The sequence below is a fragment of the Capsicum annuum genome, chromosome 1 (genome assembly GCF_002878395.1).
Source record: "Capsicum annuum cultivar UCD-10X-F1 chromosome 1, UCD10Xv1.1, whole genome shotgun sequence".
Taxonomy (NCBI): domain Eukaryota; kingdom Viridiplantae; phylum Streptophyta; class Magnoliopsida; order Solanales; family Solanaceae; genus Capsicum; species Capsicum annuum.
Genome location: NC_061111.1, coordinates 196779700 through 196795081, shown reverse-complemented (window position 1 = coordinate 196795081; position 15382 = coordinate 196779700). Strand labels below are relative to the sequence as shown.

The 15382-nt window shown below is 33.7% G+C and overlaps 2 protein-coding genes across 2 annotated transcripts; one reads left to right on the top strand and one right to left on the bottom strand.

Annotated features, from left to right (window-relative positions):
- The first annotated feature begins 845 nt into the window (after window positions 1–845).
- LOC107857170 (short-chain dehydrogenase reductase 3b) lies at window positions 846–2279 on the top strand. Its single transcript, XM_016702106.2, has 2 exons — window positions 846–938; window positions 1413–2279. Exons 1-2 carry the CDS (start codon window positions 922–924, stop codon window positions 2173–2175), a joined length of 780 nt encoding a protein of 259 aa, XP_016557592.1. The 5' UTR covers window positions 846–921; the 3' UTR covers window positions 2176–2279.
- Window positions 2280–5099: 2820 nt separating this feature from the next.
- LOC107843392 (serine/threonine-protein phosphatase PP2A-5 catalytic subunit) lies at window positions 5100–14218 on the bottom strand (the record flags this gene model as incomplete). Its single annotated transcript, XM_016687663.2, is given in 11 exon segments — window positions 5100–5577; window positions 5788–5895; window positions 5979–6068; window positions 6192–6383; window positions 7112–7178; window positions 8445–8485; window positions 9362–9433; window positions 10053–10124; window positions 12483–12566; window positions 13097–13153; window positions 14102–14218. Coding segments are annotated over 11 exon segments (939 nt in total). The 3' UTR covers window positions 5100–5511.
- Between the last annotated feature and the right edge of the window lie 1164 nt (window positions 14219–15382).

Below are 15382 nucleotides of genomic sequence, written 5' to 3'. Positions count from 1 at the left end.
GTTTTGATAGTAAAATGTCCAATAATATTTGTTTATACTATTAAAAATAAATGTCGAGTAGATTTGTTTAATTTAAAAAATTAATAAATAATTTATTTTTTTATATTTTTTATTAAATATCATTCACCATTTCAATTCATTTTCTGCACACTAAATTTATTATATTTAAATTATTTCTATCATTCATTGTTTGCTAATTTATACGCCAGATCAACAGTTATCGAACGGAGGGAGTAATTTATTATTATGCGTCAGTTTTAAGTCAGTATGCATGTGCTCATGTATTGAATACTGCCAAATCTATATTGCATGTCTACCAAGTGTAGTTGTTGACCATATACGAAATAAAAAACTAAACGGGTCCAGAAAAGGGACAAAAGAAAACAGTTAAGTTAAGCTCTCACTTTAATAAATTACTCCTTCCATTCACTTCTATCAGCTCATAAATATTTCTTAAGGATAGTAATAAATAAATCATATATTAAGTGATGTATAGTTTCAACTAACTTGAAAAATATGATTAGTAGAATAAGTTTTAGCATTAAAGACAAAAACATAACTTTCCTATTTTTTTTATATCTTAAATAAAAATAAATTTTTATTTTTACTTGTCACTTTTGACATGTTAAGAAAAAAAATTTTAAAAAAAAATCTCCCCAAAAGACACTAATTATTTATTCCTCAAATGATTTTTCAAAACTTAATGCTAAACATCAATCAATAGGGATAGTGAGGTAAAATGGTCATATCAATTACTATTATTTTTTTAACGAGCTTGTCAAGTCAAAATGTGATAAATATTAAGTGAAAAAAAAAAAATTGTTTTCCTAAGCCGGTAGACACCTCTATAAAAAACAAGCAATTAAACACAGTTGCTGCAAAGGAAGTTCCTCTAATTTTACGCACACACTAGCTCCTATAATGGCAAATAAACTCAGGTAAATACTTAAATTAATGGTACTAGCTAATTGGTACATTATTTATGTTCTTTCTTTTTCTCTTGCTCCTGTGAACTAGATAGCTGTTCTCAAAATTGTGTAATTAGCTCGTCAATATCATTAATTTCACTCTTAACAAGATGTCTCCACTCCCTAATGTAAATATCTACTCTCTTCACTATTTTTATGCACTAATTATTTGCATGTGGTTAGTCTGTAATATGTGCATCCTTCCCTAGCTAAATATATAGAGTTCAAGTTTCTAGCATTGACGTTATAAAAAAATTATTTATATACTAAACTTAAATCCAAAAGTATAATCTTGAAAAAAAACTTAGTAGCTTAGCTGGTTAGTTATCTGAACTCTCGTTTTATTGATGAGTGTTCAACTTCCCATATCGTAATCCCCTTCCCATACCCCTAATTAGAGTATATATAATCTTTGGTCTGTTCTTTTTATGGAAATGCATTCAGGTTGGAGGGCAAAGTGGCTGTAATAACAGGTGCTGCAAGTGGCATCGGTGAAGCAAGTGCAAGATTGTTCGTAGAACATGGTGCTCGTGTGGTCATTGCTGACATTCAAGACGAACTTGGTCTCCAAATAGCAGCATCCATCGGAACAGACAAGGCCAGCTACATCCACTGCGATGTCACTGACGAGAAACAAGTTGAAGAAGCCGTGGCCTACGCGGTCGAAAAGTATGGCACTCTGGACATCATGTTCAGTAATGTCGGGACGCTGCATTTCAGCAGCGTCCTCGACTTAGACGTGAAGGCGTTCGATGAGACGATGGTCATCAACGCCCGAGGATCCGCAGTAGCCGTCAAGCACGCGGCTCGAGTCATGGTTGAAAAGAAAATCCGCGGTTCCATTATCTGTACCGCGAGCTTAGAGGGTATCTTAGCTGGGGCCGCTTCATTGGCCTATGTATCGTCCAAGCACGCGGTCGTAGGCCTTGTGAAAGCGGCCGCACGTGAGCTAGGGGTGCATGGGATAAGGGTGAATGGGGTGTCGCCTTATGGCATTGCGACACCCCTGGTATGCAAAGCCTACGGCTTGGACGCGGGACCTCTTGAAACAGCAATATATGGAAATGCTCACTTGAAAGGTGTTACGTTGAGCACGATGCATGTAGCACAAGCAGCACTTTTCTTGGCGTCTGATGAATCTGCTTATATAAGTGGTCAAAATTTGGCTGTGGATGGTGGCCTTAGTTCTATTTTGAAGCTTGAATAGATCCACCATCTCTTGTTAGTGTACTCTGTCATCTGTCATCTTGTATTAATAAATGCTAATTACTTGAAGGCTGAAGCATAGCAAATTGAATTTGTTTAGGTCAATTAGCTAGCCCAATCTTTGACTGGAGTTCAGCCGTTTGTTACCCACACGTCCTTGATTATGTTAGTCAAAACGTCTATCCAACTTTAGCCTTCCGTTAACTTTGTAACCCTTTCGTTAGTTTTAGCTTGTTTGAAAAAGTCCATAAGGTTCAATCAAAATATTTTTCAAAAAATACCATAAGTGACCTCACTAGGATTTTTGTAAAAATTGAATGACAATGTTAGAAATTTACCCCAACTTTAGGCAAATTGTGCGCATTATATAAGTTTAATCTTACTCCTTTCCATTAGTTTTGGTTGATCCTCTTACAAAATATTTTTTTTTAATTGATAATCCCATTTATAAAATTAATAAAATTTTATTATGTTATTTTAATATTACCTTTATCATTAAATGATCAAATAAAGTAGATATACTCAGATTTATATTTTTGCATAATTAATGAAATTAATTTAGTAAAATAAACCTCTAGTAATAAATATTTTCTCAAGGAATTATCAAGTCAACAAGGATAAACTATTTTGTTACGGAGAAAGTATATTAGACACCTCGAATATTGAGAATTTATCTTTTTTGTCAAATTTTTTATCTGTGTCTTATATTTTCCTCAAAATATTTGCTGAAAATTTAAATTACTCTCTCAATAGTCAATAAGTCTATAATTATCCGCATTGATTTGAAACAGAGACAAGTATATTAAACATCTCGAACATTGAGAAATAAAAAAGAAAAATGATACTCCCTCCGTTTCGGAATAAGTGAATTGTTGGGATATTTATTGATATTTCAAAATAAATGAATCATTGAATTTTTTTCCAAATTTGCCCTTATGATTTGACAACCAATTAATTTTTTAAAAGGGATTATAAGATCATTTTTTTCTTTTTTTTGGATTAAAAATAGAAAGTTGTGTTAAATTTATATCTTTAATATTTAGTACTATAGTAAAGCTAGACATAAATAAAGTAATGTGACATTACTCTTATGTCACTATTGGCATTTATTTTTTGGTCAAATTTTTGACTTTTTTCTCTTTGATTTTCCTCAAAATATTTGCTGAAAATTTAAATTACTCTCTTAATAAGTCTATAATTATCCACATTAATTTGCATTAAGTTTATTAGTAATGGCAAAAACTTTTCTTCTCCCCACTTTTAATGACTCTTTAAGTTCCCCATTTTTCTTTGGTTATTTAAAGAGAATAAGCTTTCTTCCCAAATTTATTAATTTCAGATCTTAATCTGCTGTCCCTAGAATCGTCTTCATACTTGGTGAGAATTCTCAATCTTGCTCTCCTAATTTAATTTTCATGTTAAGGATTAGCTATTTTTTGAACTTTCTAATCTTTTTGTAGTTTCATTAACATATACTATTATATCTTGTTTAAGTAACATGAAACAATCTTTCCATATCTATATGTTGTATAATGCTTCTTCGAGTTGTCACCTCCAAGTATCTTATTAGTTTTTTAAGAGCAGCCACTAAATAAGGATTAATAGATGAAACGATTTATGTAAATTCGCTAGTTTTAAATTCACTAATTAGTAGAAGATGCTCATTCACGTAATTAGTTTATTATTTATGAACAGCAATTAGATATGAATGGTTTAAGGCCAAATACTTCAGAAGATTCTCTAATGGTAATCATTTATGAAACGCATTAAAATATTAAGAGAAGTTGGGAGGTGTTACATTAAATATTCTTTTCTCAGTAACATGAGTACTTAATCCTCATTTGATGCTATTATTATTTGATTTATTTATTTATTTGGTTTATGACATTTATTTTTTAAAAGAAATGGAAAGCAGAAATCCCCAATGCTGCATTTAAGCAATTTTATCTTTCTAAAAAAAGAAAAGCTGAAAGTCTTATATTACTTCTTTTTTTTTTTTAACGATAAAATGGATGTTGCGTGCTCATCCCAATTGAAAAAATTGTTCCTAAGAACTTTATCGTTATAAATCTGTACTACTTGAATTTATTTTGTTTTACTATTTAAAATGTATTTTTTTCTTTTAGGCTCTTTTAGTCATTAAATTTATAAAAATAATAATATTTCACTGCACGAGACGCTGTACCAGTTATCTATTTTTTTAGAATTAACTGTCAGGTTAGAAGCTGCGTAACATAAATTGTGAACAAACTAGTCACCAGGATAAATCAGATCTTATACCATGGACCCTTAGCTTCAACATTTTAATACCTGCTTTTTCTACTTAAGTTATAAAACTAAGGCTATGATTTAAGTTTCCAGAGGAATAACCTGCTGGTTACAAGTTGAAAATGCAGGTATACTTCAAGGCTAAGGCCCCGTTTGGCCATGAAAATCATAATTTTTCAAAATTGGAGTTGTGTTTGGACATAAATATAAATCAAAGTTGTTTTTAAAATTTTGTGAGAGTAGTATGAGTGAAAAAAGTGTAAACTTTCCAAATACTAAAAGTGGAATAATTTTCCCGAAAAAAATTACTCTAGGCCAAACAGCTACTAAATTTAGAGATTAAAGACTAGTCAAGTTTTCCTCCTAAAAGAATACAGTAGTGAGTTTTCCTCCCTGCTATGCCCGGGGTTCAAAAATGGTGAGGGAGAGCGGTTTTACATAACAATGACCACTTGATCACATGACAACCACTTCACCATTTTACTCCAAGGCTCCCTTCAGTGGTGAAAATGACAAATAAGGGAAAACCTTTTGGATGGGAGAGCTGTTGCTCTTTCCGGAGGGAGCGCCGTTTCACATTTCAACAAAAAAGTAACATACCGTGGTATGCTCCACACACTACACATGGTTGTTGATCATCACAAAGTTAAAAACCAATTTTTCACCAGAAAGGATCAGCTGCATTAACAAGGTAAAAGTTACACTGTAAAGTAGACTCTTTAAACTTTACACATCAGACTTCCTTGCAACCAACATATGACAACTTTTGACGAAAATATCACACTAAGACTGAAAATCAGAGCATGGAAGGGAACAAAAGAAAACAAGTCTTCAAGACATGATACATAACACCATTGCTGGCTGCACTTCCCCAACTCTAATATTCCTAACAAAGGTTAGAATATGGCTTAAACCAAGGGGACCTGGTCAAAAGCCTTCTTGTTCCTCAGATTACCTCCAAAGAGCAGCCTATTTAGCTTGCCATAACTGTGTTCACATCTCGACAGCAGATGGAAATCATTGCAAAACTCAGCACTTGGCAGACAACAGATATTGCTTTCCATCACATTTATAAGAAGTAATCAGGGGTTCTTCGTGTTACATCTGGTTCTCCCCTTCTTGGAGCTGGATCAAACTGCAATGACATGGGATTTAAGGTGTTTCAGTAATTGAGCAACGCATCTCAATGTTTAACAAGACCAAATTAGACCTTAAATTTCACAGTTACATTCAAAGATTGCGAAAGGAATCAGTAAATCCAAGAAAACAATTATACGAGAATACAAGACTCAAACTAGATTATAACAAAAAGGCATTTCTGAAAGGAAAAAGAAGGATAAAGCACCTGGATAAACGTGTGCCCTCTGCAGTCATCAACTTCCAAAATAGAGGCCATGTTTCCACATCGATAACAATAATTTGGTGCACTAAAGATAGTGACAACTTTTTGTTCCTGCAGCAGATCACCATTAATTAAGGCATTTAAAAAGGAAAAGTATCACAAGATGTATGAAATAGGAGGAAGTAATTAGTTACATGGCTCCAGTTGTAGCCCTCCATGACCAGCTGATGAGCTCGAGCAATCAGCTTTAGATTATTGGTATGGTGAAATTGCTCAGATATGTCCTGTAAAATTACAGATAGGTGCAGCATATAGTTGTTTGCCAGATGAAAATCTGAAGAAATAGTCCCCAATAATAGAGGGCAAGAGGATGGAAATAAGAAATATCAAGTATACAGTAAAAGTACCTGCCCAAAAGTGTATCCAGCACCACGGGGTGACATACCCCAACCACAACGATCATCTGGGTCTGACCACAAAAGATCACACATGGCCCCTTCATGAGGAACTTCTTGAACACGGTCAAAACTTCTTACGTTATCAAGGGTTTCAATGGATGGAGACAGTCCTCCATGCAAGCAAAAAATTTCGGATTCAACCTAGAATTTGATATTTGGCTACATGAGTAAAAGAAAGCGAATTCTTGCACTTTAAAAACACGTCTTTCATGGTAATATCCAAGTATGGTAACGAAAGATATCAAATGAGTCATCAACAGGCTATGGAATCTCTCGATAGTGGAACCTATTAAATGCAGGGAAATCATTCCTCCCTAATAATACAAAATTGGTTGAAGAGAGAGGAGGAATGCTAAGAGAGGAACAAACACTTAACCCATCTTCAAAACAACCCACCTCCAACAATCAACCACAACATCCACTTCTCCTTTCCCCAAATCCAATTTCTACATTAGCTGGCTTAAAGAGTCTCAGGATTTTGGGCCAGAACTGCCTAAAATTATCTGGTCTAAGTTGGTGTGAAAATTTTCTATGGCTTTCCTTGAAGCTTTAAATTGTATCTGTCTGGCCTTGATAATTTACCGAAGCATGTATGAGTAATAAAAGTGAAGCACTTCATTAAGCAGGAGACTATGAAGCAGTGCTTGACTGCTTCCAAAAACATAGAAGAAACTATAAACTAAACAACGAGGCGTTTTTAGCAGCTTCTTTTGCAGATATAGTAGTGCTATGAAAAGTTTATAGGACAAGGTGAAAAGCTTAATCTTTGAGCTCAGGTGCAAGCTTTAGCTATTAGCATGCTACATTGCTGTAAAGATAAAATCGTCTAAGAGACTGTAAAGATTAATCCAGAGTGATAATTAACTAACCAATGCCGTCAAAGGAAAATAATCAAATAGATCAGTAAATGTTTTCCAAACATTAGCATTGCCATACCTGTCGAGAAAACAAAATGCTTTATGGATCAGCATCAAAATTACACAAGAGGAAGTAATATACAAAAGGCAACACCATCAACCAGAGCAATAGAAATCAGCTCCATATCTAAGTATAGGAATGCAGGCCAAGAATATGCAGTTTGCTAAAATTAAACCAGAAAAGATCCTAACGGTTAGAGGAGTCTTAATTGGGAATAAAAAAAACGAATGTCAGAAAGGGTAACAATTATGCCCCATGCACATATTAACTTTAGATGAATGAACAATTAAATGAACTAATGAGGAAACTGTGACGATAAACTTTCAAAGATAAGAGACCAGATGAATGAACAACTAAATGAAATTATGAAGAAATAGCAACAATAAACTATCAAACATGGAAACTGGAAGGTTACTTAGTTCTGCGGTATGTTCCAATATTGTAGAAATATCACTTCAAAATTGGTTATGCTACTCCAGTTCCGTGACATGGATCCTGAACACTAGTACTGATATTCATCATGATACTTTTAAAGAGAATGGTTATAGTTTTGACTTTTGAGAAATATAATCTGATGTGCAGCACATTATTTTACGGAGGGTGATTTAGTTTTGAGTAAATATAATCCAATCATCAGATATTAATGGCACCTTAGAGGTTAGTGTAAGCATAACTAGGTTTTGATTATGTAAAAGGTTTATAAAACATCAAGAAGTTGCTACCAACTTTCTTGTTGATCTTTCTGAAATCTACTGTAAGCTGCTCCTAGGACTGTAGAAACTGTCTTTGCTTGCGACATTATAAAATAGGTTATAAGTACGTTTTTTGAGAAAAGTTAAAGTGAATAGGTTATAAGTGCTCGACCAGCATTTAACAAATATATGATATTTCTTAATGCATAAAATCTAGAAGAGAAAAATCAAAATATAAGAAACAATGCAACAACAAACACTAAACTTGTCGATCAACAAATGGTAAGGAACCTTTGATTACAAATCATGAAATACTATTAATGAGAACTTATTATGTTAAGAATTAACATTTCAGATTTGTCTTCCCCTTTTTCCTAACAGGTGTTTTTCATGTTTCAGATTTTTCTCTCAGCGATATACCGTGAACAGCAAATAAGAGAAGTATATATCACAGGACCTTTACTTGGTTTGGGGTTTACATGGTTATCTCTGGAATGACGTCAGAAAAGTTTTTACCAAACATTATGCAATACTAACAGCAAGATAGGATTCACTTGGAACTGGATAAAGAGCCATAGTCTAAAGAACTCACTTCCTCAAGCACTCATCATAGAACCCATAGACCTGTGTGATCTGCATTAGGAAATAACATTCAGCAAACTAAATTCAGAAAAAAGATTAGCGTAGTTTAAAAGAGCACAAGAGTAGCTCCTCGGAAACTTTTTACTACATCCTCACTCAACAGGATGCGGATCTCATCTTCTTCCAATTAGTTTGCCAGCGACCAAGTACTCCAAAAAGATGGAGGAAATTGATGCCAACATCTGATCCCAAAACAGGTAAACTGGGCCAGATTAAGCAAATAACATTTTGAGAAAATCAAGGCGAATGAAAGCTTAGAACTGCAGAGCTAAGGTTGGAAGTCAAAGCAATCAGTTAACTATTCCTCAATCCCACATCACCGTTGGAATGCAAAGCACCTAGCAGAAACTCTACTGGAAAACTTTTCTAGAAGATATTCATGGTACAAAGATGTATGGAGTGCAATAAAGATCTTGTAAGAACAGTACCGATATAAAAAAAGATCTTGTAAGAATAGTACCGACAGAAACAAGATCTTATAAGAAAGCTTTTACTTGAAACAAGTTTGCTTTTATTGAATCAATAGTCAAAGTCAATATCCTGTCCCCAGCCAAGAACCCCCAACACCGACAAGGGAAAGACTTACATAAAAAAAAAATTGCAGAAGCAAAGAGGGGAAAGAGAAAATAATATATATATACACACACACACATAGAAGGAACAAGAAGAGCTATTATAAAAAATCATGAGGAATAAACTCTTTAACTGGATGAAAAACAAACCTACAAGACTGCAAGATAAACCATTCAAATACTAATTCTAACCAGACACCTGCTTCAGCTCCAATGAGAAGGATGACCAGACCAGAAAAAATGAGCAGTACTAAATTAATTAAGAAAGAGGTCTGGAAAAAAACTTCATTCATACCTGTCGGCTTTCATGATTTCCTCTAAGAATTGTTAGTCGTTGAGGATAACGCACTTTCAGAGCTACCAACAGCTGCAAAACCAAGATTACACGAACTCTTCAGCTACTCAGATTTTATACCAGAAGTTGTTTAGATAAATGCAGATCTCATCCTAATCGATCAGATGCAATTATAGACAATTAAAGGTTTTAAGGCCCCGTGCTGTTTGAGAGACAAAAACCAAGAAGATAAAGAACAATCATATGACATACTCCGCATGTCCCATTTTAGTCAGCATCTCTTCACCAGTATTAAGATAAAGAATGGAAGTTTGGACAGATGATCACATTAAAGGGAGGTACAAATAATTTACTATAGCACTAGTTGAAATGAGTGAAAACAAGATCATTTGTTTTGAACTTTAATTAAAAGCACGAAAAAAGCATGTGAAGGTATTATTCAGTTTGTTTTTTTACTACCTGCTTACTTTACACTACATGAACACTAAATAACCGGCCAAAAACTAATGCAAAGGAAAATCTCAATATGCCATGCTTCTGGCACACTCCTTTTTGTCGCTAATTCAAATGTAAAAGTGCAGTTGTGAACTATCAAAAAAAATATTTATATGGAGAATAATTTACTATATTAGGAATTTCACGTGAAAATGTCACAAATGCAGCAAAATTGAAACATTGTTTATTTACTTACAGTAACAGTTTCGACCGAATAATATCCACGGTCGACGTAATCACCCATAAACAGATAATTTGTATCTGGACACTGCCAATATAAAAAGTAAAACATGATCAGCTGCCTAATAAATACATTAGAAATATAATAAAGGTAACATGAAAATTACACAGATAAAATCCCTTTTATGAGAATAGAAGATTGTTCAGAAACTAGGCAATGGAAGTTCACAAACTTTTATCTTATTAAGTTACATAACCGAGGGGAGAAAATAAGATGAAACGGTTCTTTTCCTTTTGGGCTCACATATTATTTCAACAAAGGTGAAACCTATCATATATCCGTGTACACTATTTCTTTTCACTCACCAAACGAATGCAAGAAAATAACTTTCCTTCACACACCACACCCCGTTTCCTATGCTAAATTCTGAATGGTGGTGGATTCCAGGCCAGCTTGTGTGCATTTTGCCACTTCCCACCAGCACAGGTATCAGGTAACTATGCCCACCAAAGCTTAAGCAGATGGGAACTCTATTGGGATTCCCCCTCTACTTTGTGTTGTGTTTTCTAACTTTCCCTACTTATCAAAAAGTACAAGCCCAATAATGCAGCTAATTGGCCACGGTATGTGAGACTTGGGATAGGTAACTTTCATTTGAACGTACTTTTTTGTTTTTTAAGTATTAGAGAATAGATAAGGATCTTATAATTCAGTTATCCACGCCCATTTATGCCTCCACGGAGCATAAATGAAAGCCAACGTATATCTCTGTAATTTCCCAAGCATATAGCAGCTATAAACTATGAATATACTTGAAATGAATCTGATACAGTAGTCAAACAACATGTGTTGCTATTTCAAGTTAGATTCTTACTACAAGAGAACCTATAAATTTGAAGTATCCAGGCTTTTTTGTTTTTTGGTGACTGAGAATCTGAAGGCCAAAGGCATTATATATCCATCAGACTGCTTTAACATATCTAATAAAACTCACTGTACAAACAAAAGAAAGCAGCTACTTGAGAATGCAAGTATACACTGACGATTAACCACCTACAACCTCCAATTTAACAGCATTTGGTCAGAGACGTTTGTATTCTTAGGATGACCTAGTTGCATCTTGACAGTCAAATCAGTTTGGCTAAATACATAAGGGCCCCCTTAAAGTTACCACAATTTTTCATTTTTGGCACCTTCACTAGAGTTTGCTCCTATTAGACACACGACATAAGTTCAAAGTGCATCTATGGATCACCTCATTGATAATCACGCAAATAAAAATCAAGTGTGTGCCATTTACACTGGAGTGATGCGGATACAAATCGAATAAAATAAAGACAGGACCCATTAAACAACAATGTGAATAAAACATATCCGAAAAATAAATGTTATTTTCACATAATCATTCGCCCCCACCCCAGAACCCCATCCCCATTGTTCCATCTACTTCCCAGTTCTCAATCTCAAACGTTATACCAGTGTTCTTCAACCCCAGGCCCTTCCGTTGTCTCATCCCCGACCCTAAACCCTCTCCCATATTCTTCTCACTTCACAATCCCAATTATTATACCAGCTGTATCATAGAGGGAATAGTGTCAATATTATGTTTTGTGTTATGATTCAGTAGTTCCATTGGCTATTCTCATTATCTGTTCTCTCCTTCCTCTAGATAATTATACTAACTGTATGTATTAGTCCATGGCTTGGTGTTTTCTAGCATTCGACCTATATCCAGATCAATGGTTATCATGTTAGTGCCTGATAGTAATTACTATCTACTTTTATCATCATTTTGTATGGTGAAGATCTTGAAATTTCCTTTTTCTATTAAATTAAATTGAACTCATAGTATTTCAGGCATTTCAGATGACAATAGAAACAGATACAATTGAAACTGAAAATGCAACTTGTGATTTTTGTCAGCCCGTTGTTTAGTTTTGCTAATTTAGTCTTAATTACTCTACTGAATTCTCCAGGATTTGATCGATGAAGGGAAGGGAAAGGGTGGCGGTGGCAATGATGGCGGGCAAAGGGTGGCAGTATTGATGGAGGCGAGAGATGAAAGGAGAAAGAAGACAGAAAAAAACTTAAAAAAATATTTCTTTTGGCTCTTCACGCTCTTAGAGAAAGTGTGTTGCACACACTGTACTACATCACTTTATTGTGTTTAATAGGTACATTATTGATGATGTTGGAGTGCCTAAAAAGGAACAACCCCTAGTTAAGTTGCCAAAATGAAATATTGTGGCAAATTTAAGCGGTTCCCTTATGTATTTGGCAAATTAGGTTCTTCCTTTCTGATCCAGTCAACTGTCTCCAATACTCGGACAATCTTTTGCCTTTTAGTCCTACATTTTTTTATGTGTACATCAACAAATGGCTTTATCCATCATCCACTACAGGGAGTGATAAAGGTGCACACGCCAAGAAGAAATTAGCAAATACCTGTCCACCAATCCTAAAAAGCTCAGCAAGATCATGGAACTGCCCGTGGATATCACCACATATAGTCACAGGACTTTTTACTGGCTGCAAAGAAAAAAAAGGAAATAAATCAAAATCAGACCAAAAACGTAAATACATAATCTCATGAAAAACACACACTATGGAAAGAGCAACTAGTCTCACTTAGATCTTGAAACAAAAAAAGGGAAAAGGAAGAAATGCGAGCAGATACAATAGCAAACACATATTATGATAATTAAATCACAAAACATGGCACTTCTTATAAAGGTTGAAAGGGGCAGCCCGGTGCACTAAAGCTCCCACTATGCATGGGATCCGGGGAAGGGCCGGACCACAAAGGTCTCTTGTAAGCAGTCTTACCCCGCATTTCCGGAAGAGGATGTTTCCACGGGTTGAACCCATGAATTCTTATAAAGGGAAAAAGACAAAAAAAGCACATCTATTTTCACAGAAAGTGTACCCCAATATAACCAATATCGATATACCTTTTCAAAAATACGGGGATGGGGGTACTAAAAGAGCCTACACCTTGATAGTAATTTAAGAACATGGCACAAGCAACAGAAAATTTACGAGCACGTAAAGGATTATACCTGAACATTACTTTCTTCCATTAGTATCTCCTTGGCCTTCTCACATAATGCTCTAACCTAATTTAGAGCACAGAAAGATTAGCTGCCAATACCCTTTTCAACACTAAAACAGGAAAGAAAATAAAGAAACAGCATATGAAACATCACATATTCGAAGAATAATCTGCAAACAATTATTAGCTAAATCAATTGAGAAACTAACCAACAGCCAGAAGTAGATTAAATCAACTAAACAGATTCAACCCTTTGCAAAACTTCTGACAGTTCTTTACAGCCATACAATCAAAGCAACACAACAACAACTTACCAGTGAAATCCTACAGGAGGGGTCTGGGGAGGGTGGGGAGGGTAGAGTGTACACAGACCTTACCACTACCTCGTGAAGGTAGAGAGGCTTTTTCCAAAAGACCCTCAACTCAAGTATACAAATCCAAGTAAAAGAAGTAGAGAAACAGTAAAGAGAGCATCGCAATTAATAAGGAAAACAGCACAAAACCTACAAGAATGGAACAATAATAACAACAAAATAATGTGATAAGCAAAACATAATAAACATACGATGATAGATATCAAAAGCAAGAACTACAAGAATACAATTAAGAAACGTTTCACATTGCCAAAATAACATAACACGTATGTCACTTTAACACAACACAACTATCTCTACACAATCCACACATACACAAAACCATTTTTTTTCTACAGATTCAACTCATAGACAAAATATAAATCTTTTCCAAAAATATTTCACATTGAATGAAAATACACAGATCTCAAGAACCCCATCTAATGTCACTCAAAAAATCCACATACAAAACTAGCAAAAGAGCCATAACTTAGATCCCAGATAACAAATCAGCAACAATGTTCCACTAATCTTGCAAATAATATTTAATCCAAGAACACTTTTTTTTTTCTCAAAAAGCAAATCAAGAACATATAAAGGAAACAAAAAAATGGAGGCAAAAAAAAAACCCAGATCCAGAAATGAAAAAGGTCAAAAACCTCAGGCTCAGATAAAGGCTTGCACTGCATAAGCTGAGCAATCTGCTCATCCAGATTACCATGTGTATTAGCTATCAGATCCGAACTCATTTTCGTACACCTAAAATCTTGAAAAAACTATCAAAAAAAAAGAACCCAACTTCAAGAATCAAGAACTGATCTTTCCCAATAAATTTTTTTGGTGAAAAAGAAGAGCAACCCACAAAAGCCCTTTGATTTATTTATTTATATTTATAATAATTTTCTTCCGGGCAAGGAAGAAGAGCAATGCAAGAGAAAGAGAAAGAGAAAGCCCTCGAAATTTGTCGATCTACTCTTTATCGACTATGTCAAAAAAAAGAAAAAATGATTTATTTATTCAGTCCTAGATTTATATTTATAGAGACTAATATAAAAAGTAAATGGAAACTAACAAAACAAAAACAACACTTTAGAAGAAAAAAAAATGAGGTGGAAACGAGCTACAAGGAAAAGTTTTTTTTTTTAATGATTAATTCAATTTTTTTTTTTGCTCAATTATTCGTATGTTAGAAAATAAATAAGTGAATTTGTTTTAGAGTTGTATAATTGTCTAGATATCATAATTTGGTGATTTTAAAAAAATGTATATTGTTAAAATGGACTTTTAAATAATATTTTTGGATAGTAATAGCATTTTTATTAGATTAAATTATTTGAGAGAGTTTTTATTGATTTTAAACACATTGGCATTGTAATATTTTATATTAGGAAATAATATGAAGTATATTTAATTTAAAATAATATTTCATATTAGGAAATAGTATGAAGTATATGTAATTTAAATACTAAGTTTTTTTTTTCTAAAAGTATATATATCAAGCTTCAAATTGCGAAAACATATATGTAGAGATTGACTTTAAAGTTTTATTATTTTAAATAGATAAATGACTATGAATATTTACTGCACTAAACTTTAATTAAAGAATTTAATCTTTTATTAGACTTGGTTATACATGTGTTTGAAATAATACACGAAGTTAGGTTTTATTCGTGTCATGAAGATGATTAGGTAGACATAATTTTTTGTCAAATATACTTTGTCTTAAAAATAAACAAATTTTATTTTCTCTTATTAAAAAAATATTACTTTCTTCAGTTTCATCCTATAAAAAATAACTCATATTACTACCAATTTTATATATGTATATCGATACCTATAATCTATAATCTATATCTATAATCTATAATATATTAAAAGTGTGAAGATCCTTACAAAAGTGATTTGAATTTTTTGCCCTTCATTAAAAGATGTTGCAATAG